Here is a 26,983-nt window from a genome sequence, read left to right on the forward strand (position 1 = left end):
GCAGTTTGTAAATCCTAGGTATGTTCCTCTAGAAATATTTTCTGTGGAATATACGCCCAAAGACTACACTTGTTCACCTAACGCTACAAGTTAAATATTTATAGATTAAGGGCCAACGAATGGAAAGTGTTATCTCGTAAACTTCACATGGTAGCACGTCCAAAGGCCCACCGCCATTTTCCTGTTATTACTCCAGCTGAGTATACGTTTAAGGTCACCTTGCGTAATGGTGTATTCTCAAAAAAATGTCAATATTTAGGTAAACCATACTGGCATCACTATACAGCCGGACGATAAAAAATACATCATTTGGAAGTTCAATAATAAGGATTAAGAACTAGAGATGTCCTAAAAAGAAAGTTTTTGTTTTTTCAAGAGGAAAACGGGCAACGCCGGGAAATACCAGAGGTGGCATCAACTCTTTGTGTTTCCTTTCTGTTAACTAAAACTGCCGTAAAGTTCCAAGAGAACGCATGGCCCCGAGTTGGTATCCCGTTTTTCTGGCTAATTATTTGTAACATAAAGATTCCGAAACATCGCCCAACCACCGAATCCTGTCGGACGTCACGCGATATCTGAGAGGAATCGCACCAACCGCGGACTTCGCTGTACCGGCAGGTCTGACAAATGTGACAGGCAAAATTGTAGAGGGTTACCGCGTCTTTGTTGCACCATAAAAACTGCACCTGCTGCGTCCGCCCTTTGCGGTATCCGTTTCCGTGAGATGCGGGTTCTTGGCACCGTGAAAGGCGAATCTGCTGCGTCCGCAACCTGCGGTATCCTTTCCAGTGGCACAGGTCATCGTAGTAAATTCCCGCGTGTTTATCGCATCGTTAAACGCGAATTTGCCGTGTCCGCGATCTGCGGTATCAGTTCCCGCGTCACTTGGTTTCTAGGCGGTGACAGGGTGTTTAACATTATTTCTTTATAAAGTTTTGCTGTGGCACCCCCAAAGATAGCCCATCCCATATTTTCCAGCATTTAATTCCTCATTTTGTGTGGGCGTTCTTTCGGAACGTTACGGTACACGCAAGCTGCTTGACACGGTGTGGACAGACAGAAACCTCTAAAATATTCGTTTGGTTTTATAATATTACAATTAGGTGTTTTAAATGAGAACTTTATTAGTCGCTCTTACGTTCAGTGAATCCCCATCCTGCAACATACATGGGAACGTTAGAATCAGGATTGTCATTGATGTCGGGCAGACAAACTGTTTTAATTGTTTCTGAACATTCCACAGGTCTTTTCAGTGTTATGATGGCTATGTCAGTCTAAAAAAAAGAAAGATACAAGTGGTTTGATATAATTCTAAATTGAATGAGAACAATATTACATACTTTCAGATTAGTATATTGCGATACATAAAAATTAAATTTAATTATTTGCCCTGTGCATGAACAAATCGGCGACATTCAGAATAATAAAATTTTAATTGGGCTATTCTGGAGCAGGATAAAACTTCAATATTTTAAATGTTTTTCAGAATTCATTTATAGCCCCAGGGAAGAAAGAACCGTATGCGGTTTATTAAAGAAACATAATTTTTCTTTGCTCTATTGATACAAATTGTACGATATGATGGAAGAATTGGACGATAAAACAAAAACAAAACACGTACATACTCTTTAGTGTCGTCAATATGAAGCACTAGTTGAGCAATTGAGAAGTGTGATGTAGGAAACAAAGTTTTACAGAAAATATAAAAAAAAATCATTACACATTGTACTTAGCAGATTTTTCCACATGAAGGCAGTGCATTTGTGTACGTACGCGCATGGTGTTACTTTCAGCTGTACTTTAGATTGTTTCTCACTTTGCAAGCTGCGGAAACAACATAAATTATTTACGTTCGGCAACAAGCCGTGCTACGCTTAACACCATTCTTTCCGGACGGCGCGAATTCTCGCTAGTAAATAAGTTGTTGATGTTGATTTTGGCAACCCTAGAGAATTGTTGCCAAATCCTTTTTTAGACCCCTTTTGACAGAATAAGTGTTTGATCGTTATTGTTGAATAGTGGATGAATGGATTAATGGATAAGTTATTCTAACATGTTCTCAACTCACGTAATTAAATAAGTTTCATTTGATTTTTTTTCTCAAGCATTTCATCATATTATAGTCCTCATGAAAAGGTTTCATAATATTTTCACAACGAATTAGATAGTAATATTAGTATTTTATTACACCGGAAGGCTCCTGGCTTTCATTGGAAGGGGCGATATTCTCAAAGGGTAACAGACGCAGTAAAACTTTGGTGGTAAAGGCATGGTGGTTTACGCAAGGCCGGTTTACACCCTCGCGTTTTTCTGCAACCATCGTCGTTGTGCAGACTTGCCCTCTCTTGTGACAAGATAACACGCTGCCTGGTACTCAGGCTCCATCTGTGAGATAGCACTGAAACTGCATTTAACTAGTGTGAAGGTTTTGCAATATTTGCGATATTAATTGTATGCTATATGTACAGAAAATAGTCCTTCACAACATTGTTAAAGGTATGTTAAGCTTAGGTTGAAAAAAGATGTACAAGTAAAGAGAATGTATGAACATTTTAAACGATCCAGGGTTCCCCGTTTGATGACGTCACTGGTCAGTGTGTTCTTTCATAATAAGCGAGCACAATTGGGTGCACAATGTTGTTTAACACACTTGGTTGCAGTCAAACGGAAGTTTGAAAGCCAGCCTATAGAATCTGCGCAGCGTTACCTGAATTTAGAAACTGCTTCAATAGGGCATACGAATCTCGAAACATAGCCCTAAAGCTGCCGTAAAACCAACGGAAATTCCTCTCTATGCTTCCAGAAGATCTTCCAGAAACCCTAGATTTGAGAGATGGAAGAACTTAAAGCATGCATAGCGCTTCCGGTTTAGTGGCGGCCAATTCTTGCGCGGGTTGGCTGCACGTCGGCGTTTTCGCGTCAAGAGCAAGATCGCGGGCGGAAAGGAGTAATTTCTTGCAGTTGACCAACGCTTTCGTTAACTTCTTGCACCTTAATTGTGCAGTTAAACTTAACTCATAATACAAATCACGAAGTACCGATTCACCAGTTTGAAGCGCTCTCAAATTCAGGCACACGAAAAGCTTCATGATACGGGTGTCGCCGTGGGGCGGTTAATTCCCTACCACCCGAAGAGGGTAAAAATATTGGCGGCCGGTGGTACTTAGAATAAAGACTTACAGCGCCACCTGGTTAATGCAGGTCGCTCATAAAACTGGCAACGTCGCCTTTTGCAGCATAGATATAAGAAGTTTTATTACCTGAACCCCCGAACTCGCTTAAGCATTGCTCCTCGCAATGGAGGATTCGAATGTTCATACACGCTTCAATTTTTCTGTTCTAGCCTTTTGAACATTTTTTGAGCTGTTAGATAATTGGCATTTTTCGTCTTCCCTTTAGCGTTAACATCACAAAAACACTTCATAATAGCGTATTTACTCGAGTAATAGGCGCACTATTTATGAACAAAGACCTTGCGTCTACTGTCAAACATAAAACATTTACAGCCAATCACTGCGTTGCGCACATATAACACACTGACGAACCAAATCGATAACACGATTATCTATACAAATTCAATCTTTACAGATCGCATCTTCGCACGAAGACGTTATCTCTGTCCTGTAAACAGCTGGAGTCATGCTGTCGATCGCGCTGATTGCCGATCTGCATGCTCTGCGGAAAAACGAACCCCCAAGTTTTCCTCATAATCAGTGCGGCTATTGCTCGAGTAATTACGGTAATATATACTATTAGCGCATTGACTTCGCCGAAAGTACATAATGTATGTAGCGTTGACGAGAAATATAGATCGATTTAGACAAATATAGAGTATGTGCTGCAAGAGCAGGTCATATCGATAGTGATTCTTTAAATTTTTTTTTGTTCTTATAACAATTAGTAATTGAGTAATTCAGTTAATTTAATTAAGTTTGATTGCTATTAAATATTATTCAAAACATCTTGGTCGGGTAACAATTTTTATGGGAGCATTCATGCTGTCACTTGCCTCGAATATGTTCTCTACAAATTGAGAGTACATGCAGATGGTTTCAATTTCTTCCTCCAGTCCTTTCTCTGCTTGCTGCCTGGAATAGCTCCCGAGCAAAACTCTAATGGATTTCTTGAATACGTGGCTGTAAATTGATTATAAATAGCATTATTATTTCTGTGCTTACTCTCTACTTTAAAGGAACGCCATATGAACACCACGTGAGACCTTGTGCGTCCTCCTGATTGAATTTATTCACTAAAGAAAGCTGATCAGTACAAAAGTTTCGAAAAGACTACATTGTACTCCGCCAAAGGTTTATGCGTTTCACGTGACGTCAACGTCTCGGGCGCACATCTGTTGCTCGTCTCAGCCACTGGGGGGCAGGACCGCGGGTGCTTTTATGCGCTCCGATGACGCGTTCAAACTGAGCGGTTTTTCGGAGCGCCGTAAAATGCTCTCCCTGCAGCTGCCCTATATATTTCTAGAAAGAGTTGTTTTAGCGGTTTCGGATGATGCTTGGCAATTTTCCCAGCTGAACCACGTGTTTGTTTTTACCAACTAAAACATTAATGAATAAAATTGTATTTAATTATCTTGCTAACTAGTACGTTTTTGCAACTCTTAACGTCCGCTAAGGACGGTAGTTCGTTCCTTCAAAGAGTTCTTTTTTTTAAATTTCGAATAGCCTATATTTAGGGTTTTTTATATATGATGAAGAGCGGTTCCCGCTCGAGACGTCGTAATAAACTTCGCATCAGTAACCTCGACAGTACGCATCTTAGACTTTTTCTCAGCCACTGGGGAGCAGGACCGCGGGCGCAGAGATGCGCTCCAATAGGAAGTCCAAACCTAGAATAGTGTCCAAATTCAGCGTTTTTACGGAAGGCCCTAATATATTGCCCCTCCGTTATATTCTTCTAAAAAGAGTCGATTGAGTAGTTTTCGATGTCGCTGAACACGTTACTAATTGAAAAAATGTATCCTATTCTTATATTATTAAAAGCTAATTTTTGATTTTTAATTAATTAGTTGGCTGATTATTACGATTAGCCTCCTAGACTATGTCAGCCTGGCCGTATAACTCACCTGCACAAACCGCATTACTGCAACTTTCACAGCATTTTTTAAACTAATCTATTAAGTTAAAAAAAAAAAAATATATATATATATATATATGCGAGGACACGGAGCACGACGAACGCAGCGATGCGATCGACCAGATAATAGAGTTTTAGTAATACGTATAGGGGCAAACGCAAACCCCCTACGTTAGCGTTAACGCTGCGTCGACCGAACTTTACGGAGCGCGTCGAATACGCACTTTTAGTACAGCGGAAGAAGAACGCATACGTAAAGTCTTGTAGTGCCATCTAGATGTGCCCCTGTAAACTGTTTCAAACAATCCAAGGCGGGTATTCGGTGAAGCCAATCCAAAGCCCTGATTCTCCTCGCTTTGTTACGGAAGTGCGTGCTTCCGTGTGCCTGCTGTGTACGTGTTTTGTCTTTTTGTTTTTTTGTACCGACCGCACGGTAAACATTTTTTGGGGTTCGACGGCGTCGTCAACGTTCTTGGCTATCGAAACCCATCTTTGTGGGTGCTCGAAAGGGTTCGTCGCGTTGACTTCTTTGAGGACGTTGATGTCATCTTCAATGGTAAAGCGAACCCGTACAATGCGCGTAGCACCTCCGCTGGTTTGCCTCACCGCGGTCATTTTTCAAACTGGACTAGTCTCGCGCTCTCCCGTGCGCGACGAGAGCAACGAGATGGCACGCAGGGGACCGCTACGTACGTTCGCAAAAATCGATAGCGAGCCTACATACGCAAGGCTCGCCGCAGTACGTACGTATGGCGCATGCGCAGTGTGGAGGACGCAACGTTAACGTTAACGTATGGGGTCTGCGTTTGCTCCTATACGTATTACTAAAACTCTCTAATGTTCTGCTGGTGCGCGCCCGAGTAACCTCAGGCAACAGCGGTTCCGCCGTCCATACGGCGCAACCAAGGAAGAAAGAAAGGGAGACAATTTGTCTCGTTCCTATGGCACCTGGGCGCGCGCTCTTCCCGCTCAGACATAGCCTCCTCGATACACCTTTCCGAAAAACGCTCCTAGGCCGTCGCCATGTTGCTGATCCTCATGCGGCTGGTGCGACTCTCGCGCCCTCTATCAGCTAGAAATGTTCTGCCGCTTGTTGGACTGTGAAACCACGCTCAGCGCGATTCTCTACCTATGTTTTACGGTTTTGCATTCGACGTTTTCTCGCCCCTCTTGAAAGTTTCTACTTATTTTTTTATGCGTGCTGCGTACCCTTTTTGTGTTATCTCCCACTGCGACAAATAGGGCAAAAAAAAAAAAAAAAACACAACAATTTGTTTGCTTTGTATGTTCATACAACCTTGATGATAGACGCCTCAACGGGTGATCTGTCTGTTAGCTGTCGATGATAAATTTAGCCAGTGTGGTGCAACCGCTAACCTGGGGGTTCTAAGGTGCATCACGCAGTAGTGATTCCACGAGCGTGTTCCGGTACGGAACTCATCCACATCGAAACGGGCGGGGGCGGTAGGGGCCGAAACCAGGAGGCTCCCTGCGCAAGCTTTCGCTCCACGCTCCGAGCTGGGACGCGTTAGCTCACTCGGCCACTGATTAAAGCTACCATTAGCTTTAAGTATCAGCATATCGAACAGCCATCTGGTGGTGCCGCATGCAACCAAGCCGAGGAGAGGGTTTTATCTTGCAGCTGCGGCGCGCGCGGTGTCCATGCCTTTTAGATGTGTTACACGCGGACCACGCATACCCGTGACAGGAAATATCAGAAAAACCGGTTTGGTTACCATGACTGCAGAGGCAAAAGGATGTACAGAAAAGGAAAGAATGAATCAAATACATACTCATCGCTACCAGGAATCGCACCCACACATCTTCGGCCGCCTCCCTATGCTCTACCGCCGGGTCAATGAATGGACTTCCGACGTGTATCGACCGAGGAGCGACCTCTACGTCTCCTACCACAATAGCCTCTTTTCAAAAGTTCTGCCAAACACATTGGCGGTCGCCATTGCTGTGACCCGAAGCGCGTGTTTGGATCCGAGTGCTCGCCGAATGATGACGCAGCCTTCGTGTCCAATACACGCACAGGGTATGTGAGCGAGGAATGGCGGACAGGCGACGGCGCGGACTTTGGAAAAGGGTCTATTACGATATGCTTGCGTTTTCCGTAGTGTTTGGTGGTGTTGTAGGGGAGCGTGGGGAAATGAATAAACACTGTTTTTCTTCACCCGGAAAGCGACTTGTTAATGTATTTTTAAACAAACTTAAACGATCGCGTTTTAAACAACGCGTCCCATGTCCGATACTGTCCTTTTCGAACTAGTACGCGGAATATATAGATTAAAAAATTTATGGTTTATGGGGGTCGGACTATCTCCAGATGCGTACAATACAAGGATTGATTTTCGTTTTCTAAAGATCGTTTATTATGACGAAACATGACGGATTTTGTGAATTACGGAGTCGGTTAGTGATCGTTTATGTATAATACAACCTTCTTTTCGAACTAACAAAGCAGGCATTTTTTAAGGCGTGCTGTTAGGAGAGCTGTTTTTTTACGCATACTAGTCAATATACACTCAAGCGCCAAGGACAAGGACTAGCAAAAGACGTAGAGGAGAAGCGCTGTAGTAACAATTCAAGCTTAACTCAAAATTGACGTTTAACTCAGAACCAGGGATGGGCAGTATTTCAAATACAAATATTTGAAATACGTATTTCAAATACTTTGTGTATTTTGGATTTGTATTTAATTACAAATTGGGTAATGTATTTGACGTGTGTATTTAAATACTAAAACGTGGGTATTTCAAATACAATTGTAATTAAATACAATTTTGTGGGCGAAATTACATCCCTCAAATTTATTGTCACAGTCCAGAACAGGAAGAAAACTACGTTCTGCACCAAATGCAGTGTCTCTCAATCAAGCACAAGTGTTTAGTGACTTTGTGATTACGGTGCTAGTCCAGGGCAAGAATAGTGACGAAATCGACGTTCACAGGCAGACTGGCTAAATAAGTGCCTGTGACAACTTGTGATGCTTTCCAGCCTGGTTTCCATCCACATCTGAGTTGCAACAATAAAAAATTCTCTAGCTAGCGCTGCGCGTCTTGGTCGTCCCGGTTCTTTGCTGGCCTATACCAAAATGTAATCGACAAAAAAAGCTGCTTAAGGCTCTGTACTTTTGTCACCTATTACGTCCAAGCTGATTACATTTTTGTTTTTGTGATTATATTTCTGTCACGTTACTAGAGCCTCGCACACTAACTCCCTAGTGTGCGATGCAAAATTAATATAAGATACCCAGAAACCTGTTGCAGGTGCCCTGAAGTCGCTGACGCAAATTTTGAGGAATGTAATTGGAAAAGTATTTGGAGGGAGACCACATACATTTGGTTGTATTTGTATATTGTATTTGAATGCTTTTTTGGAAATGTAATTAGATTTGTAATTAAATATATTTCTGACGAAGTATTTTGTGTTTGTATTTTGATACATATTTGCATGTATTTTGCCCATCCCTGCTCAGAACTGATGTTTAACTCACAACTGACTTTAACTCATAACTGACGTTTAGGGCTGAATCGCATGTAAGCGATTTAGCGATTGACGAGATTAGCGACGGCGATAGCGACGAGATTCAGTGACGAGCGACGAAGATTTCTCACTGTCTTTCGTCGCGTCGCTCGGTTTCTGGATTGCTAGAAAAAGTCGCTCATATCCTTGGTCACTTGTTCCCGTTGCTTCCTTGCGGTTTGCCTCGTCGCTCGAGCGACCGAGCAGCAGCAAAGCGGGTCGCCGTCGTTCGTCTCGTCTCTCAACAATTCGCTTACATGCTGTTTATACTTTATACTCGCAACTGACGTCATCTACTATGTACGAGGTGCGAACTATGAGCCGTGTGCACACCACGTTCCTGAAAATATGGCAGTACTTTCAAGGGAAGTGTCACTGGCATTTTGTTTTTCTTGAGTTTCGTAAAACACTTGATTATTGTTGATATGAAGAAATTATTTTAGACTGATTTGGGACTCATTCAATGAGAACCTTACATAATAATATATCTAAAATTGCTTACGTCAGACAGTGAGCATTTGTCAACACATGTCGGGAGGTTATCAGGGCTCCACCGCAGCGGTGTCCGCTTGCATCAAAAATTTCAACCATCCATGGCCATGCTCCAGGAGTCGCGTTTGTGCCGTTCAAAATGCGTTCACTTATCACCGAGTCTGGCGTTGTTGTAACAAGTCCACAATTCTCTGAACGAAACGAATTTGAAACGTTTTATTGGTAATGGTTATGTGGAATTAGTAGGAGGTAATGCTTTATGGAGAAAAAATAGCCGAGCGGCACATTTAATTGAGATCCGGGATATAAAACAGAGTGCTAGCAGAGTGGTTTTTAGATGAAAGTGTTCGACTCTTCATGGTTAACTATAATTAGTAGCACGAAGTACTTACTTTGAATTGTAGCGTCAGAACATACACGAGATGCTCTCAGTACGCTGTGGCTACAATGATTTGCCAAAACCTTAGTACATAAACAGAATAGAGAGCAAGTGAAGTATTCACATTTTTAACCAGAGCAGGGAAACAGGACGGGACAACTCTTCCCACTCCACTGTATTAAAATGTCAGATTTTAAACATCTCGCCTGCACTCTTGCTTTAACTTTATTAAGTGAAGTGTAGAACTGTAATGTCTTTGTAAACAAATTTGAATGACCAGGCAAACGTTTGTTCGCAACTTTTCACCCCAAGTTTACCCCATTAAAGGTTTATTAATTGCTGTTTATTTATTGTTCTTTTGGTCACCACCCGTATTATTCTGGTGGAGGTGCGGGGTACCGGATGGGGTCCCTGCAGCGTACCCCTTCGAGGGCACGCAGGGCAAGTCCGACAGCAAGCCCATGACGACCCAACGAAGACACTACCAAGACCCGATTAAGTCGCCGCACCCAAGGCCAACACCCGGAACTGGGACGTTTGCTAGCCAGCACCTCCACCAGAATGTCACGGGTGGTGACAAAAAAAAAAGAAGAAATAAACAGGTATAAATAAACGGTTAATGGGGCGAACTTGTGCCCCAAACAAAAAGAGAGCAGACGATAACAACAGAGCGTCGCGGGCATCGAAGTCGGCGTAACAGCGGGATCGAACGCTGGGCGAGACTGACCCCGGCCCGCCACGCGGAGCACCTTTGTATCGGTGTGGGTTTTTGGAACATTCGGCCGAGAACGTTCGGCGCCTAGAACGTTCGTAACACGATCAGATGAGAAAGTTCTCGAACATACAAGAACGACAAGTAGAAAGAATAAATAAAAGAACATTCCGCTACCTGGACTGAAACCCAGATCTTACACGCGACAGTTGAGCGCGGTAACCATTCGGCCATGCACGTTCTCGCTCAACTACGCGCGTGGCATTGTCTAATGTCTTGCCTGTGTAAATGGAAATATTTGTAAACACACACTGATTGGAACGGCCGCTTCGACGAAATTCAGTGAACCAAGAATTATGTGAGCATATGCAGCAAGCCGCAGGAGGAGATGATTCTGCTAAAACATTGGAATCACTAAATTTTGTTGCAGCGGCTAGTTACCTCAGACTGTGCGTTTCGAAGCCAGTCTATGAGTGACTGAATGGAAAGCGCTGAATAAACAAGGATGAAGAAGAGGACAGAGATGAAGCGCACTCTCAACTGAAGGTTTATTGAAACAAACGTTCACTATTAATACCGTCTATCTGGGTGTTGGCTCAAAAAGAAAAAAGCTCTTTATCTGTTAGGTTTAGTGACGGCGCACTAATACACAAACTCTCCTCTTGCTCTCTTATGCGGAATGCCTCATGTATTTTTCGCGCTCTTATGTGAGTGTATCTTCCCAGAACTGTTGTTTTTTTGCAATTCCGGGCCACATGGGCGCCTCTTACAGTGCACCGCAAGATTGCCCGACGGGGACTGTTTCATTAAACAGGCATGTTCCCTGGTCCGCTCATTTATGCAACGCCCCGTTTTGCCAACACACGATTTCCCGCAACTCATTGGTATGTTATATACCATTGACGTTGCACACTCCACGTAGTTCTTAGCGTGTTTCTTTTGACACACTTTACCCTCTCTATTTTCGTTATTTATTTTTGAACATAGATGAGACAGCTTGTCTGGCGCTGAAAATATCGCTGGTACTTCAAAATGAGCCGCCACTTTTTTATTTTGAGATAGATTGTGAATGCAAGGAATCACCGCCGATCTTGTTAGCTGTCTGGAAGGAATGAGATCGTAATTTTTTTTCTTCATCTTGGAAACGAGGTTATCCGCTACTTCCCCCAAGGAGCGATCGGGGTACCCTCGGCGTTTTAGACGGTGCACCTGCGTGAGGGATCTTTCATCCGCGACATGGTGGCATGATTTTGCCAGCGAGGCCCTGATTAGGCACGATGCTGTTTCCCTTTTAACGAGTTTAGATTGCGCAGAATTGAAGGGCAGAACCCCTTTCTTAGTTCGCAGCTCATATTTCCAACAAACATGGTCACCTACGAAGTTGAAGCCCAAATCCAAAAAACTGCAGCCTTCCCTTCGTCATTGTTTCATGGGTGAACGTCAATCCATGTGAATTCAAGTTAAAACAATCCAGCACATTGTTGATTAAGTCCATGCTAACAATAACGAACTTCGGGGCAAGCACCAAAAAGTCATACACATGCCGACTGATTGTGAATTCCCCCAATTATTCGATATCCTTACGTACTCCCTTATCACATTCAACATTCAGCCAAACATGTACCGCAGAGCACTGGGGCAACATGGGAGCCGATACATATGCCTCGCTTTTGAACGTAAACACCATCCCCAAAGGACACAAAGGCTGAGTTAACGTAGCATTGTAGTAACTCTAAAAAAGGCACCATAATTACTCCGCTCGAATTTCTGAAGCTTATTCCATCGTTTTCTTCAATTCACTTTTTTCCCGTTTGGAAAAGCTTGTCATGCGAGATGGAATAGAAAAGGTCTTCCACGTCAATAGAAAACGCTCCGCCGTAGGACTGGTCGCACTTCGTGAAAAATTCTATGACAGCCTCCGAGTTTCGCAACAGGAATGGGCCACTCAATTCAATGCCGGCCATATGCCTACTAAGGAAGCCCCCCTCCCCCCCCACACACACACTCCTTTTTGCTACGTATCCCTTTCCGTTACGATCGCTCTAAACGGGCAGTTTACATTGTGGCTCTTGACACTAAAGGACAATGAGGTTCTGTACTTCAATTCTGCGCAATCCATACTCGTCAAAAGGGGAACAGCATCGTGCCTAATGAGAAACTCGCTGTCAAAATCATGCCACCATGTCGCGGATGAAAGCTTCCTCACGCAGGTGAATCATCTAAAATGCGGAGAGTACCCGATCGCTTCTTGGGGGAAGTAGCGGATAACCTTGTTTCCAAGATGAAGAAAAAAGATGTCGATCATATTCCTTCCAGACAACTAAAAAGACCGGCGGTGATTCCTTACATTCACAATCTATCTCACAATCTAAAAAAGTGGTGGTTAATTTTGAAGCACCAGTGGTGGTTTCAGCGCCATCCAAGCTGTATCATGTGTGTTAAATAATAAAAAAACGAAAAGGGAGAAGGTAATGTTTGTCAAAAGAAACACGCTAAGCAATACGTGGAGTGCGCAACGTCACTGGTATATAACATTCCAATGAGTTCCGGGAAATCGTATGTGGGCCAAACGGGGCGTTGCAGAAATGAGAAGGCCGGGGAACATGCCTGGTCAGTGAAACAGTCCCCGTCGGGCAATCTTGAGGTACATTGTGATAAGTGCCCATGTGGCCCGGAATTGGAAAAAAAAAGAGTTTTGGGGAGATACGCTAACAAAACAGCGCGAGAAATACATGAGGCATTCCGTATAAGAGAGCAAGGGGAGAGTTTGTGTATTACTGCGTCGTCACTGCACTTAACAGATAACGAGTTTTTCATTTTGAGCCAACACCCTGATAGACGGTACTAATAGTCAATGTTTGTTTCAATAAACCTACAGTTGAGAGTGCGCTTCGTCTCTCTCCCCTTCTTGGTCCTTTTTTATTCGGCGCTTTCCATTCAGTGATGCACCAACACGCCCATTTGTATATTCTGCTACAGTGCATGAGCTATTTTTAAAGCAGACCATTTTTTTCCTGCTTTCAGAAACTGAGCTTTGGAAACTCTTAGGGCTCTGTAGCGAGTGCAATTCTTAGTCAGTGATATCCTGCATAGATCACTAAAACATAGCAGCTGATGATAACCGTTTTTGTAAAAAAAAAAAAAAGAAGTCGCGAAGAACATATTTAAATAATAATCCCTCGCATTACCTCGTGACATTTCTGGTAGAGGTGCGGGGCACCGAAACCCATGAAGGACGCCCCTCTGAGGCCTCGCCGCGCAATCCGAGTCCCGGGCTCAAGAAGACCGTCCGTGCAAACTACAGAGTCCTGAGCAAGCAGCCACACCAAAGGTCAACCCGCCAAAAATTTGGACTTTAACGGATTCTTGAACTTATTACAGAAGAATAAGTCGACGGTCACTTTGGCAGCGGCGGCAGCGCGGATGGCACACGGACTTTAACTTCTTGCCGGTGCTACTTTCAGTTACCCCGACTGGCGGTGTGCTGAGCCTACCTGGAAAACTGCAAGCCTCTGGATCTGCCTCATTTTCATCGACATTACTGTGACGCTGAGTCTGCCTTGGAAAGCTGCAAGCCTTCGGATCTGCCGCAGTTTCGCCAGCGTTGCAAGTCATCAGCGGTGACTCGCCATCGTTACAACGCATGTTGCTTCAGTTGAATTTCGAGGCTATGGCAGCGCCACAATCGGTTGTGCGATAAAAGGGTCCATCGAACACACGGAGCGTCACTTTGGCAGCGGCGGCAGCGCGGATGGCACACGGACTCTAACTTCTTGCCGGTGCTACTTTCAGTTACCCCGACTGGCGGTGTGCTGAGCCTACCTGGAAAACTGCAAGCCTCTGGATCTGCCTCATTTTCATCGACATTACTGTGACGCTGAGCCTGCCTTGGAAAGCTGCAAGCCTTCGGATCTGCCGCAGTTTCGCCAGCGTTGCAAGTCATCAGCGGTGACTCGCCATCGTTACAACGCATGTTGCTTCAGTTGAATTTCGAGGCTATGGCAGCGCCACAATCGGTTGTGCAATAAAAGGGTCCATCGAACACACGGAGCGTCACTTTGGCAGCGGCGGCAGCGCGGATGGCACACGGACTCTAACTTCTTGCCGGTGCTACTTTCAGTTACCCCGACTGGCGGTGTGCTGAGCCTACCTGGAAAACTGCAAGCCTCTGGATCTGCCTCATTTTCATCGACATTACTGTGACGCTGAGCCTGCCTTGGAAAGCTGCAAGCCTTCGGATCTGCCGCAGTTTCGCCAGCGTTGCAAGTCATCAGCGGTGACTCGCCATCGTTACAACGCATGTTGCTTCAGTTGAATTTCGAGGCTATGGAAGCGCCACAATCGGTTGTGCGATAAAAGGGTCCATCGAACACACGGAGCGTCACTTTGGCAGCGGCGGCAGCGCGGATGGCACACGGACTCTAACATCTTGCCGGTGCTACTTTCAGTTACCCCGACTGGCGGTGTGCTGAGCCTACCTGGAAAACTGCAAGCCTCTGGATCTGCCTCATTTTCATCGACATTACTGTGACGCTGAGCCTGCCTTGGAAAGCTTCAAGCCTTCGGATCTGCCGCAGTTTCGCCAGCGTTGCAAGTCATCAGCGGTGACTCGCCATCGTTACAACGCATGTTGCTTAAGTTGAATTTCGAGGCTATGGCAGCGCCACAATCGGTTGTGCGATAAAAGGGTCCATCGAACACACGGAGCGTCACTTTGGCAGCGGCGGCAGCGCGGATGGCACACGGACTCTAACTTCTTGCCGGTGCTACTTTCAGTTACCCCGACTGGCGGTGTGCTGAGCCTACCTGGAAAACTGCAAGCCTCTGGATCTGCCTCATTTTCATCGACATTTCTGTGACGCTGAGCCTGCCTTGGAAAGCTGCAAGCCTTCGGATCTGCCGCAGTTTCGCCAGCGTTGCAAGTCATCAGCGGTGACTCGCCATCGTTAAAACGCATGTTGCTTCAGTTGAATTTCGAGGCTATGGAAGCGCCACAATCGGTTGTGCGATAAAAGGGTCCATCGAACACACGGAGCGTCACTTTGGCAGCGGCGGCAGCGCGGATGGCACACGGACTCTAACTTCTTGCCGGTGGTACTTTCAGGTTGGTCTTTTATTTAACTTTTTACCTAGCTAGCGCCTCGTTTTAGTATTACCGACGCTGCTGCTGCTGCCAAACGCTGCATTTTCTTTTTCTGTGTTTGCGCGTATAGTTATTGCTTTGCCTTGGAGTATGTCGGACAACGATGAACGTTTGTGTTCAATGTGTGACAAAGTGTTGGACGATGATGAAAATGCGTTGTCTTGCTCCGAATGTGGGTGTGTTTACCACCTTGGCGAATGCTCTGGTGTGTCCGAGTCGACTTTCAAATCAAAAAGAGACAGTTACAAGAAGGGTTGGCGGTGTTTCAATTGTAAACCGGGCAAATCGAAGGGGAGCCAAGTGAGTAAACCAAAACCGGAGCTTGACGTTGCAAGCCTGCTTGCGGACATAAACCGTAAGCTAGACAGCTTGGCGCCTCTAAAAAAGACGATAGACAGCATTGAGAAAAAAGTCCAGGAGGTTAGCGATAAGTATGACAACGTCCTAAAAAACCAAATTCGGCACGAAAACGAAATTAAAGAACTGCGTAAACGGATGTACACCGTAGAAAATGAGAATCCGGTTCCTGAGGTCGACAGACTGCGGGATGAAATCAACGATCCTGAATGGCAAACCAGAAAATTAAATCTGGAGCTTCATGGGATTACTCTGACTGAAAACGAAAACTTGCTGGAAAAGGTGAACAACGTTGCGTCCCGGCTGCAGGTTCCGCCCCTGACAGAGACTGATGTAGTCGCCGTACACCGACTACCCTCAAGACGTGATAAAGTGCCCACGATTATCATCCGTTTCGCAAGGCAGTTTGTCAGGGACCAGTGGCTGCAAAATAAAAAAAAAAGCTGTCGGGAACTAAGCCGGATGTTTTCATTTATGAAAGCATGACGAAGCAGAATAGAGCGCTTTTCTGGGTGGCTAAAGATTGGGCCAAAACGTCTGAATTTCGTTATGTATGGCATCGAAATGGAAGCATTCTGGTACGAAAGCGGGATGGTGAACAAGCGTATGTCGTAAAGAATGAAGATGACCTGTCCAAGTTGGCGTAGGGGTGATGTGGATTATTTCTTACTTTTTAACTTGTTTCTGTTTTCCACTTCATGGAAAATCAAGCTCCACTGCTTCCGAATGAAATAAAATCTTACCTTGAGAAAGAGGGCAATTTCAATTTAAAGTGTTTTCATTTAACAGCGCAGTCCGCAGTGAACAAGGGTAATGATCTTGAACTGCTGTTTGATCAGTTCGGTGTTAATTTTGATATTATAATGATTACGGAGACTTGGTATAATGATAACTCTGACATTTTTCGTTTACCTTCACACGACAAATATTTTTCAAATCGCATTTCGAAGAGTGGGGGGGGATTGAGCATTCTGACTAAATGTCCGTGTTCATGCCCGGCCACACATATCGGGCTTTCACCAATGCTTGTGTGGCGCGGATTCCGGGATGGGAGAGGTTATGCAGAGAGTCGAACACTGAGCGTCGAAAGGACTTCGGCACGAACGGGCGTGCGGTGCCAGTGGAAATGTCGCATGTGAGGAGCTGAGTGCATGTCGGTAGGGGCACGCCTTGAAAAATTAGCGTGGCTGAAGAAGCACGTAGATCTCTGAGCTCTTCATCTTCTTTCTGAAGCGTTGCCATCTTGTCAAAATCAATGGGAGTAGCGGACGTAAGGCTGCCCACGTTGGCGTGTGAGAGAGTGTCAGCTGCGGTGTTTTCAGTTCCCTTTACATGGCGGATGTCGGTGCAGAACTCCAATATGAACGCCAGATGTCGAACTTCTCTTGGGGAGGGCCCATCCGTTTTGGTGGTGAAGGCGTGGATCAGGGGCTTGTGATCTGTCATGATGTGAAATGACCGTCCCTCTAAGAAGTGGCGGAAGTACTTGACTGCCATGTAGACTGCCAGCAGCTCGCGTCCGTAGGTGCTGTAGCGAGTTTCCGCAGGTGACAGGGACTTGGAGAAAAATGCCAGAGGCTGCCAAGTCTCACCAACAAGCTGCTGTAACACCGCGCCAACGCCGCGATCAGATGCGTCCACCATGAGGCGTGTAGCTGCATCTGGTTGAGGGTGGACGAGGAGCGCAGCTGCCGCCAGGTCTTCCTTGATCTGCACGAACAAGGCCTGGGCCTGGTCCGTCCACTCCAACGGAGCGGTGTTCGGTCCCGGAGATGACAGGAGATTGTTCAGAGGCTGCAGTGTGCGTGCGCAACCTGGGAGGAATCTTCGGTGGAAGTTAATCAACCCCAGAAATTGCCGAAGTTTTCGTTTGTTAACTGGCTGAGGGTAATCCCGAATTGCTTGCACCTTATCGCCGAGCGGGCGAAGACCGTCGGAGTTGATGCGATGTCCCAGAAAATTAATTTCACTGGCACCAAACTGACATTAGTCTGGGTTGATGAGTACACCATATTCTTCGAGGCGAGCGAAGAGTTGTCGCAGATGTTTCGCATGTTCTTCGGCAGAAGTGCTGGCCACGAGAATGTCATCGACATACGCGTAGCAGAAATCCAGGCCTCGTGTTATCTCGTCGATAAACCTCTGGAAAGTCTGCGACGCGTTCCGAAGTCCGAAGGGCATCCGGGTGTAATCAAACAACCCAAACGGCGTAGTGATGGCCGTTTTTGCGATGTCAGCTTCTTCCACTGGTATTTGGTGGTAGGCTTTAGACAAGGTCCACCTTAGAGAACACCGTTGCTCCGTGAAGAGTTACTACGAAGTCGTGCCGGTGGGGCACAGGGTAGCGGTCTGGTTGGGTCACTTGGTTGAGGGAGCGGTAGTCACCGCAAGGACGCCAATCTCCAGGAGTGGACTTGGGGACCATATGCAGTGGGGACGACCATGGGCTGGAGGACGGTCGCACGATTCCGAGTTCAAGCATGTGCTCGAACTCTCGCCGAGCCACGTTCAGTCGCTCAGGTGGTAGTCGGCGAGGGCGTGCATGAACGGGTGGTCCCGACGTGATGATGTGGTGAGTGATGTTGTGCTTTATGGGGCGAGTTGTGGTCACTGGAGACGTCAGGGAAGAAAAGTCACGCAGCAAATCCTCGAAGTGTGACTTGACTTGCGGTCGAAGTAGTGTTGAAGTCACCGCCCCCGTGGCCTCTGCGATGCCGTGCACGGACAGGAGGGTTGTGGCATCTCGTAGCCGGGTGTTGCGCATGTCAACGAGGAGACCGAAGTGGCGGAGGAAATCAGCTCCGAGGATGGCGTGACTGACGTCGGCAACCAAGAAAACCCAGCGAAAAGTTCGGCGTAGACCGATGTCCATCGTCTGAGAGCGCTGGTCGTACGTTGCAATTTTTGTAGCATTCACAGCTTGCAAGTTGTAGCTTGGGCGCCTCAGACGATCGACACGGGAAGCTGGGATTGCACTGACCTCTGCACCTGTGTCCACCAGAAAGCGGGTCTTGGATACTTTGTCCACAGCATAAAATCGGCGTGGTTGAGAAGGCACTCCTGATATGTGAGACAATTTTCCAGGTTGAATTTGCGTTTGGGATGGCACCAAATGTTCACTCTTCAAATTAATTTTGTTATTATGAGAACTGTTCATTGAAGGCCCCCCCGCTGCTCATTTTGGCTAGTTGGGCAGGTGGAAGATGGAGAAAAGCGGCGCGCCGGGAGGCCAGGGCACCGGCCGCTTTCAGTGCGTGGCCCGGGTGTTTCCCTGTTGAGCGCAGGGCAGGACGCACTTGGTGGCGTTGTCGCCAAAGCGGTGGTGGTACCAGCAAACTCCAGTACTCTCAGGCGCGTGCGACGACCCACGAGGGTGAGAAAAGGAGCGAGGGCGTGTCGGCCATGGTTTTTCCAGGGTTGCAAGTGACTGCGTGATGCGCTGGACCTCGTCGCGCAGGGCTCTGAATTCCGTGAAGGAAACCAGGTTCTTTACTTCGTTTGACGCTGGAAGCGCTTGAACCGAGCTGTCGATGGCAGGGATGATGGGTGACGCAACTTCCACTACCCTATCCGCCAGGGCAGCGGGATCGTCAAGCGTCATGTCTCCGGCACCCGCCAACACCATGCACACATTAGCTGGTAGGCGCTGCAAAAACAACTGCCGAAGGAGCGAGTCGTCGACCGTCGAAGCTTTGTCCCCGAGCAGCTGGCGCAACCCGCGGAGTAACTGGGACGGTTTTCGGTCCCCCAGGTCCTCCGCAGTCAGGAGCTGTTGCAGGCGCTTCTGCTCGGAGAGGGTGGTGCGGCGGACGAGCTCGAGTTTCAGCCGGTCGAATGGCTGGTCGGCCGGGGGAGAGAGTATGATGTCGCACACCTCCGCCACTTCCGTTGGGTTGAGGGCGGCGATTACGTGGTGAAATTTCGTTTGTTGGGAGGTTATACGTCTCGTCGCAAATTTGGCTTCAACTTGCGCGAACCAGAGGGCTCGGTCCGCCGGCCAGAAGCACGGAAGTTTGAGAGCGACGGTGGAGACGGTGGGGGAAAGCGGTGCCTGGGCGGCCGTGTCACCCGCGGAACCGTTGGTGGAAGTCATGTTTGCTCACCGGTGGTTGCTTGGGGTCGTGTGACCGAGGTGTGCTGTCCGGAACTCCGGGTCACCAATTATGTAGTGGAGATGTCCGGTACCTAAAACTATTTATTATACTTGACTACACAAGGTACAGCAATACATGAGCGCGTTGGCCCCGGTGCGGGCGTGTCTCTCCGATCCCCAAAGTGTAACTCGAAACTGTTTACTTAGAGTTCCTGTATAGGCTCCCTACGGGAGCCAGAGTTGCGCATTTGTTTTCCCCGCGCCGCCACGCCGCTATTCGCCGAGATCCATCACGTGAGGAGTAAAGCATCCGGTGGCGTGCAAGAAAGCCACCTTTACGGTCGCTCCGCCGACGTTTCTCGCGCCCCGGCGTATGTTTCCCTGTTTTCCGCCTCCTTTTCCTCCTCTCCTGTTTTCCATGCGCGGCGGCGCGCGCGGCGCCGCTATTCGCCAAATTTAGTCACGTGAAGAGCAAAGCATCCAGCTCGTGCGGGAAAGCCGGCGCTACGGCCACGCGCCGAGGCTGAATGCGCAACTCTGCTACCGTAGGTAGCATATACAGGAACTCTATGTTTACTCAAACGCCCGCGCCCTCCGGCGTTATACCTCAGCAGGCTCTAGTTGCCAGACGCCGGAGGCGAAACCGAAACTAAACGTGCGGCGAAACCGAAACTAGACGTGCGATGTCCACAAGGCGTTCAAAAGCTGGGCAACTCCAGTTCGGCAATCGTAACCTTGAAACACGAGACAGTGTCGATGTGGATGTACTGCTACGGTGTACCTCTGAAGCGCGTGCTCTGCAGTAAACGCTATGAGATGTGCTACCGATTTTGCGAGTTAGGACACAGATGAGGCCTATGTGTCAGCGCCCAAGTTAATTGTCGGGGATGCGGAATCGCAGCCCCACCGTGGATCACGTATGCGAGCCCAAGTGTAAGTTGTGCGGTAAAGGTAATTTTACAGCGGACCGGAAATGCAAAAAAGCTTTCAGTACCCGTTATGCGATAGAAAAGAGGCAATGGAAAGCGCAGGGAAGAGGAAGACTGGAAGGCGAAGGAGGCCGAAGTGGGGAGGAGCCGATGGGAAAAGCATCAATGGAGATCCAGAAGTGAGTCAAGAAACCGGAGCGTGTCGAGAGGGAGATCGGACTCTTTCCCGGGGTGTCCGCTACGGCAAGAAGAGAAGCAAAAGAAGTCCTGACCCGGGACTGTGGGGACCTCCGGAGGCGCTGTCCTCAGCAACCCAGCGAGACCCAAGTAATCGAGCCGAAAAGTCGGATGGGTGGACATAGCCTTCTAGGATAAACGCGATGAAGAAATGTTTAAGATTAAGGCAGAATATCGCATGCTCAAAAAAGAGCTAGTGGTGATGAGTAGGCAGATTGCGGAGCTTCAAATAGCTCTTAAGCCTCATACAGCACCTGCGAAACAATCGCAAGAGCCGGAAAAGCCAAATGAAGGAAAAACAAAGGAGCAGAGTGCGGCTCCGCCGCCGGCTAAGAGTCGAAAGGCGTGGACAAACCCAAAATAGATAAGGACACAGAGACAGTGATAGACCTAAAAAAGTGAAATTCGAGGCAAACTTTGAGGCCAAATCTAGCCAGGACGATGAATGGCGCAAGGCCTCTGAGGATCGCATGTTGGGAATGTTTCAAACCTCTGCCGGAGCAATTGCATCAGCGATATAAGTATCTCGCAGAGCGACTGCATCAAGGGGATAATGATCTCACTGAAGAACTTTAGGAAGAATTTGGAGAAAAGGGACCGGGCAGCTGAGCTGAGGGATCGGCATATGAACATCTCACCCAACAAGTTTTAGGAAGTCGGCTGGATCTGGTAATTGGCCAATCATGTCTTACAGATCCAGTAAAAACACCGCATGGCCCTGGAACTTTAGAGACTTCACGCGTAAGCGTGCGGTGGAAGCCGAAATGACAACGATGCGGTAGACACGAGATTAATAAATCTCTGGATTACAAAGAAAGGGTTGGAGGACCGTCTTCGACAGAGGAAATGAAACGGGAATACCAGAAAACAGATAGTGGCTTTAAACCGGAAATTGAAGAGCGCGCAGTCGTGCTCACGAAGCAAAATTGGGGGACGTCTGCGATCAGATGGGGAGGATTTTAAGTACCGCGGGTACTTGGGAACTTGTTCGCCACCTCTTAGATCCGGATACCACAAAGTCGGCGTCCAAACAACAGGTGGAAAGACTGGCGTATAAATGTGACGGAACTAAGAATGAACACGTACATCAATCCAGCCGGACCTGAACCCCTCTCGGACTGCGGAGGGGGAGAGAATTCGGAACACGACGTTCCGAACTCCTTGGCTGAGGGCAGAGCGGAGATTAACAGGCTGAGGTCTAAGTCAGCGGCTGGGCCGGACAGAGTGAGCAACAGAATGCTCTGTAATTTAGACGACAGGTCTATCGCCAACCTCGCAGCGTAAATGCAGGAGTCCTGGTAGAAGGGGACAATACCGCTGAGTGGAAACTTGCAAACCTTATTTTCATCCCCAACCCGGAGAAGAAACTGGGCTTCAAAAACTTCTAAATGATATCACTCACCTCCTGCGTGGGTGAGCTCATGGAGCACGTCGTTCCGACGTGGCTGAGTAGGTACATGGAGGAAAATGGGCTTTATCCGGACACCATGATCAGTTTTCGACCAAAGCTGTCGGCGTGCGACATGACGCTGCGGCTCAAATACCAAATTATAGAGGAGCAAACGCGAGACGCGAAAGTGATCGTGGGGTTAGATGTGGCGAAGGCATTTGAGAGCGTTAGACACCTGTCTATGTTGGAGACTCTGAACTGATTCAATGTCGGGAAAAGAGCATAAAATTACATCACGGACTTTCTTACGAACAGGAAAGCCACTTTCAGGATAGGGGAAGAGTCCATTGAGGCCGTTAAACTGAATAAGGGGGTGACGCCGCGGGGCTGGGTGTTATCACCGACCCTCTTCAAGTTTGCGAGGTTGATATTCCCCGAACACTGCGGGTAAATTAAGAATCTATACCGCACCTTATACGCGGATATGACTTAACATCATGGATAAACAAGGGCCGTAACGGGCAAATTGAAAGCTCCCTGCAAAGTGCTATTTATATCATCGAAGAGCACCTGAAACCCAAAGGACTCAAATGTTTGACAAAAAAGTCGGAAGCACTGTTCCTCATGCCCCCCGGAAAACAGCGACTTCACCAAAAGCGCGAGGCGGACATCCACCAGTACGTCAGATGCGGAGAGATCTTCGCGGTCGTCTGTATCCGCGTCCTCTGTTGAATATTTTCAACAGCGATCGGCCAAAGAGAGAAGACGACGACGATCACGACAGCCGGCTTAGGGGCAAGCATCAATTTTTTTTTTATCCGCCACGGTGCGAGCTTGAAATGGGTATCATCCCAAGAAACCCATTTCCATGCTTTAACCAGTAATATCGTCCAGTTATTTTACAGAACATTTGGTGCCGAAACCCGGGAACTCGTCGCCTCATCAGCGGCCCTTACCAAAACCGGAGGACGATCTGACCACATGCAGCGGGTCAGAACAAAACGGACGGCTCGTCGCGCTCAAACAAACCGGCTAATCAATGAGGTCCATACAGTATTTTCAAACAAAGCCTACAACCTGAAAGACCTTATATTGTTGCACGAACGATTGAGCCGCAACAGCGAGGAGCTCAAGACCCTGAATCGGGAGTTGGATAAATTTGTGGCAGATGGAGATTTAGAGCAAGAATACGAGAGCGTAATGAATTACGAAGATCCAGTGGCCAGCGCTCTAGTGACACTGATGTACCACATTGATCGGCTGAAGTACAGTCAGGCATTTGCGGCACCTCCAGTGACGTCTCAAACGGGAGAACGACACCGCGAGGAAACTCCAACGTTGGTGGCAAAGCAACGGAAGCTGGAGATGCTGAAATTCGACGGGTATATTGGAGAGTGGCAGTCCTTTCGGGGTATGTTCATCAACAGCGTCCACGAAAATGCGCAACTGCGGAACATCGACAAGTTTCAATACCTGAGATCACTTCTCACCGGAACAGCTGCCAAGGCTATCGCTGGCATCCAAGTATCGGACTCCTGCTACTCCGACGCAGTGAAAATTCTAAAGGGATGATTTGGCGACACCAAACTTATAATACAAGATCACCTAGCTAAGCTTTGGACTCTGCAAAATGTCAAATCATCCAGCGACATATTCGCCCTGCGGAATTTATTTGACACGGTTCAGATCCACATCAGAGGACTGAAAGCTTTAGGAGTCGACTCCATTTCGTACTCGGCTATGTTGTACGAGATTTTGTTGAAGGATTTACCTAGCGACATCGTTATAGAGTATTACTGGCGGCAAGGCTTCGGTGGCCCAAGCACATCGGCAACAGCATTGGCAAGCGGCGAGCTAGACGGAATTTTGGGACATTTGAAGGTCAAAGTAGAGATTAGAGAGAGGAGGCATGGTTCAGACGGAGCTACAAAAGGCAGTGGTCGGTCTGCTGAGCCCACTGTAATACCATACTCGATGCCATCAGCAGCAGTACTTCACAATCGTACGAAGCCGGCACCTAAAGATTGCTTTTTCTGCGGCTCGCAGACGCACAAGACGGAAGAGTGTGACACAAGAGGGTCTTTAGAAGCAAAAAAAAAAAAACTCGCACAAGACTGGCGCTGTATCGTGTGGCGCGTGCAAAGGGAGGCACGCGACAACCATATGCAAACCCCGCAAAAGGGGTGCGAAGGACGACGCCTAAGAGGAAGATTCCAAGGCATTAAATGCCTTCACTGATGACAGCAACAGAGGAAAGGAGAAGCCGCAAGTCTTGGTGGAGACAATCAGGCCATCGGTCGCCGGTAACGGAGCCTACATCTATGCGAGGGGAATTCTAGACGGTGGGAGTCAACGGATATTCGTCCGAGAAGACGTTTCTCGTCGATGCAAAATGCGGGTGCTCGGTGAAGCAAACCTCAACATTATCATCTTTGGATCAACCCAGCCGCGAAAGCAACAAAGACAGATCGTTGAAGTGAATTTGAGAAGTCAATACCATCAGACAGAGTAGGTCCTAGAAGCGGTGGAGGTACTATATATTTGCAACGACATCGAGAAGCTCCCAGTACACCTTGGATTCATACAGTCTCTGCAATACCAAGGCAAAGGCCTCGCAGATGCGCGCCTATTTGCAGGAACCAACTCGGCTGAAGGTATCAGCTTGTTGATTGGAGCCGACCAGCTTTGGAAAATTGTCAAGGGAGAAGTCACCCGAAATACAGACCAATCAATAATGGCTGTCAATACGCGCCTTGGATTGACTGTGCAAGGACCGACGGAAGCATCGTGTTCCTTGACTAACCAGTCAAACGTGGTTGCGTATGCACTTCGTATCAACGCACTTGAAAAAAAAAAAAGGAAGAAAGAAGCTTACTAGCCTTTTGGGACCTGGAACACATTAGAATTTCAGGCACTATGGTCAAGTCAGCGTATAAAGAACAGGTACTCGAACGATTTCAGTAATCAGTTAGTGTCAGCGAAGGCCGTTATGAAGTATCCCTTCCGTGGAAAACCGACTTGACGAAGCAGCTCGACAACAACAGAGACCTGGCAGAAGCTAGGCTGCGTGGACTGGTCCGCAAGCTGCAGAGGGACGAAGTCCTTCTGGAGAACTACGACAACGCTATTCGTCAGACGTGCAAGACGGTAACGCAGAAGTTGTTCCCGACGCAGAAGCAAATAACGTCATGAATGAGCCCGAACATCTCTACTATATGCCACATCATGCAGTAGTGAGAGAACAGACTGTCACAACAAAAGTGAGAATAGTTTTCGATGCGTCCTCGCACAAACAGGGACAAGACAGTCTCAACTCTCATTTGACAACAGGCCCTAAGTTGTCAGACGAGCTGCTACAGATCCTACTGTGGTTCCGAACTAGGAAGTTTGCAACGACAGCAGACATTCAAAAAGCGTTTCTACGGGTTTCAATCAGGACGGAGAATCGGGATGCTCTTCGGTTTCTTTGGTTCACGAGCGCACCCGATTCGTGTGGGACTCTACCGCCATTGCAAGAATGGAGAATGACGCGCGTGTCCTTTTGGAACTACTTCTAGCCCCTTTTTACTCACAGCTACGCTCCAGCACCACTTTCAGAATATTGACAGACACAGAGAGACTGCCGAGATGCTAGCGAAGTCTTTCTATGTCGATGACCTACTCACTGGAGCCGCAAATGAGAATGACGCCTTTAAAATATACACGGAAACTCAGGAAATTATGCAAGCGGCTGGAATGACAATGAAGAAGTGGACATCAAACTACAAGGATTTACAAAGGCGTTTCACTGAAGGTGGTGACGAAATTCCTGATGGACCTGCAGAAAGAACTGCAGAAACAAAGATCCTAGGTGTGGTATGGAGCACGTCCGAAGACACCTTTAGGGTGTCACTTGAAGCCGTCCTAAGTTTACTGGAGTCACGAGTCAACACTAAGAGGTTCATTCTCCAAGCATCGGCGCGAATATTCGATATCATGGGTCTAATCACACCATTCACGATTCGGGCGAAAATGATCTTTCAGAAGCTGTGGGAACAAGATATATTATGGGACGCTGAGGTTCCCGTAGAAATCAGCAATGAATGGAGAATCTGGTGCAACGAACTTCATCAGCTTCAAGCACTCGCCATACCCCGATTCCTATTCCACGATTTGCGAGGATTGGAGCGGTCTACCGAACTGCATGTGTTCACGGATGCCAGTCCTCAAGCATACGGCGCTGCAGTCTACATTCGATCCTCTCACAATCAAGGGAACGTCGATACTCGCCTATTACTAGCAAAGGCTCGGGTTTCCCCACTCAAACGGCATGCGCTCCCACGGTTAGAGCTGATAGGAGCACTCATTGGAGCACGGCTTTTGAGGTACGCCCAGAAGACGTTTGACACAGAGGACGTTACCTGCTACATGTGGACAGATTTCATGATAACTCTGAAGTGGATTCAAGGGCAACCGCAGCGCTGGGAAACGTTTGTCGGAAATCCAGTTGAAGAGATTCAACGGCTGACAGTAAATTCCCGCTTCAGGTATTGTCCAGGAAAGGATAGCCCGGCCGATTTTCTCACTAGGGGAATTTCCGCCGAAAGACTGAGGGCTGCCCAAGCTTGGTGTGAAGGTCCAGTGTGGCTC

General features: G+C 47.4%; 1 protein-coding gene across 1 annotated transcript in view; it reads right to left on the reverse strand.

Annotated features, from left to right (window-relative positions):
* The window catches only part of LOC120836199 (chymotrypsin-like elastase family member 2A), a 41,478-nt gene that overhangs the window by 6,165 nt on the left and 8,330 nt on the right, over positions 1-26,983 (reverse strand). Inside the window, exons 2-4 of the mRNA XM_040212022.1 lie at positions 9,125-9,305; positions 4,010-4,136; positions 1,139-1,274 (exon numbers count right to left, since the gene is read on the reverse strand). Coding sequence (XP_040067956.1) covers positions 1,139-1,274; positions 4,010-4,136; positions 9,125-9,305 — 444 coding nt within the window. The remainder of the gene's footprint in view (positions 1-1,138; positions 1,275-4,009; positions 4,137-9,124; positions 9,306-26,983) is intronic.

Source organism: Ixodes scapularis, unplaced genomic scaffold (genome assembly GCF_016920785.2).
Source record: "Ixodes scapularis isolate PalLabHiFi unplaced genomic scaffold, ASM1692078v2 PGA_scaffold1__304_contigs__length_218370807, whole genome shotgun sequence".
NCBI classification, from domain to species: Eukaryota; Metazoa; Arthropoda; class Arachnida; order Ixodida; family Ixodidae; genus Ixodes; species Ixodes scapularis.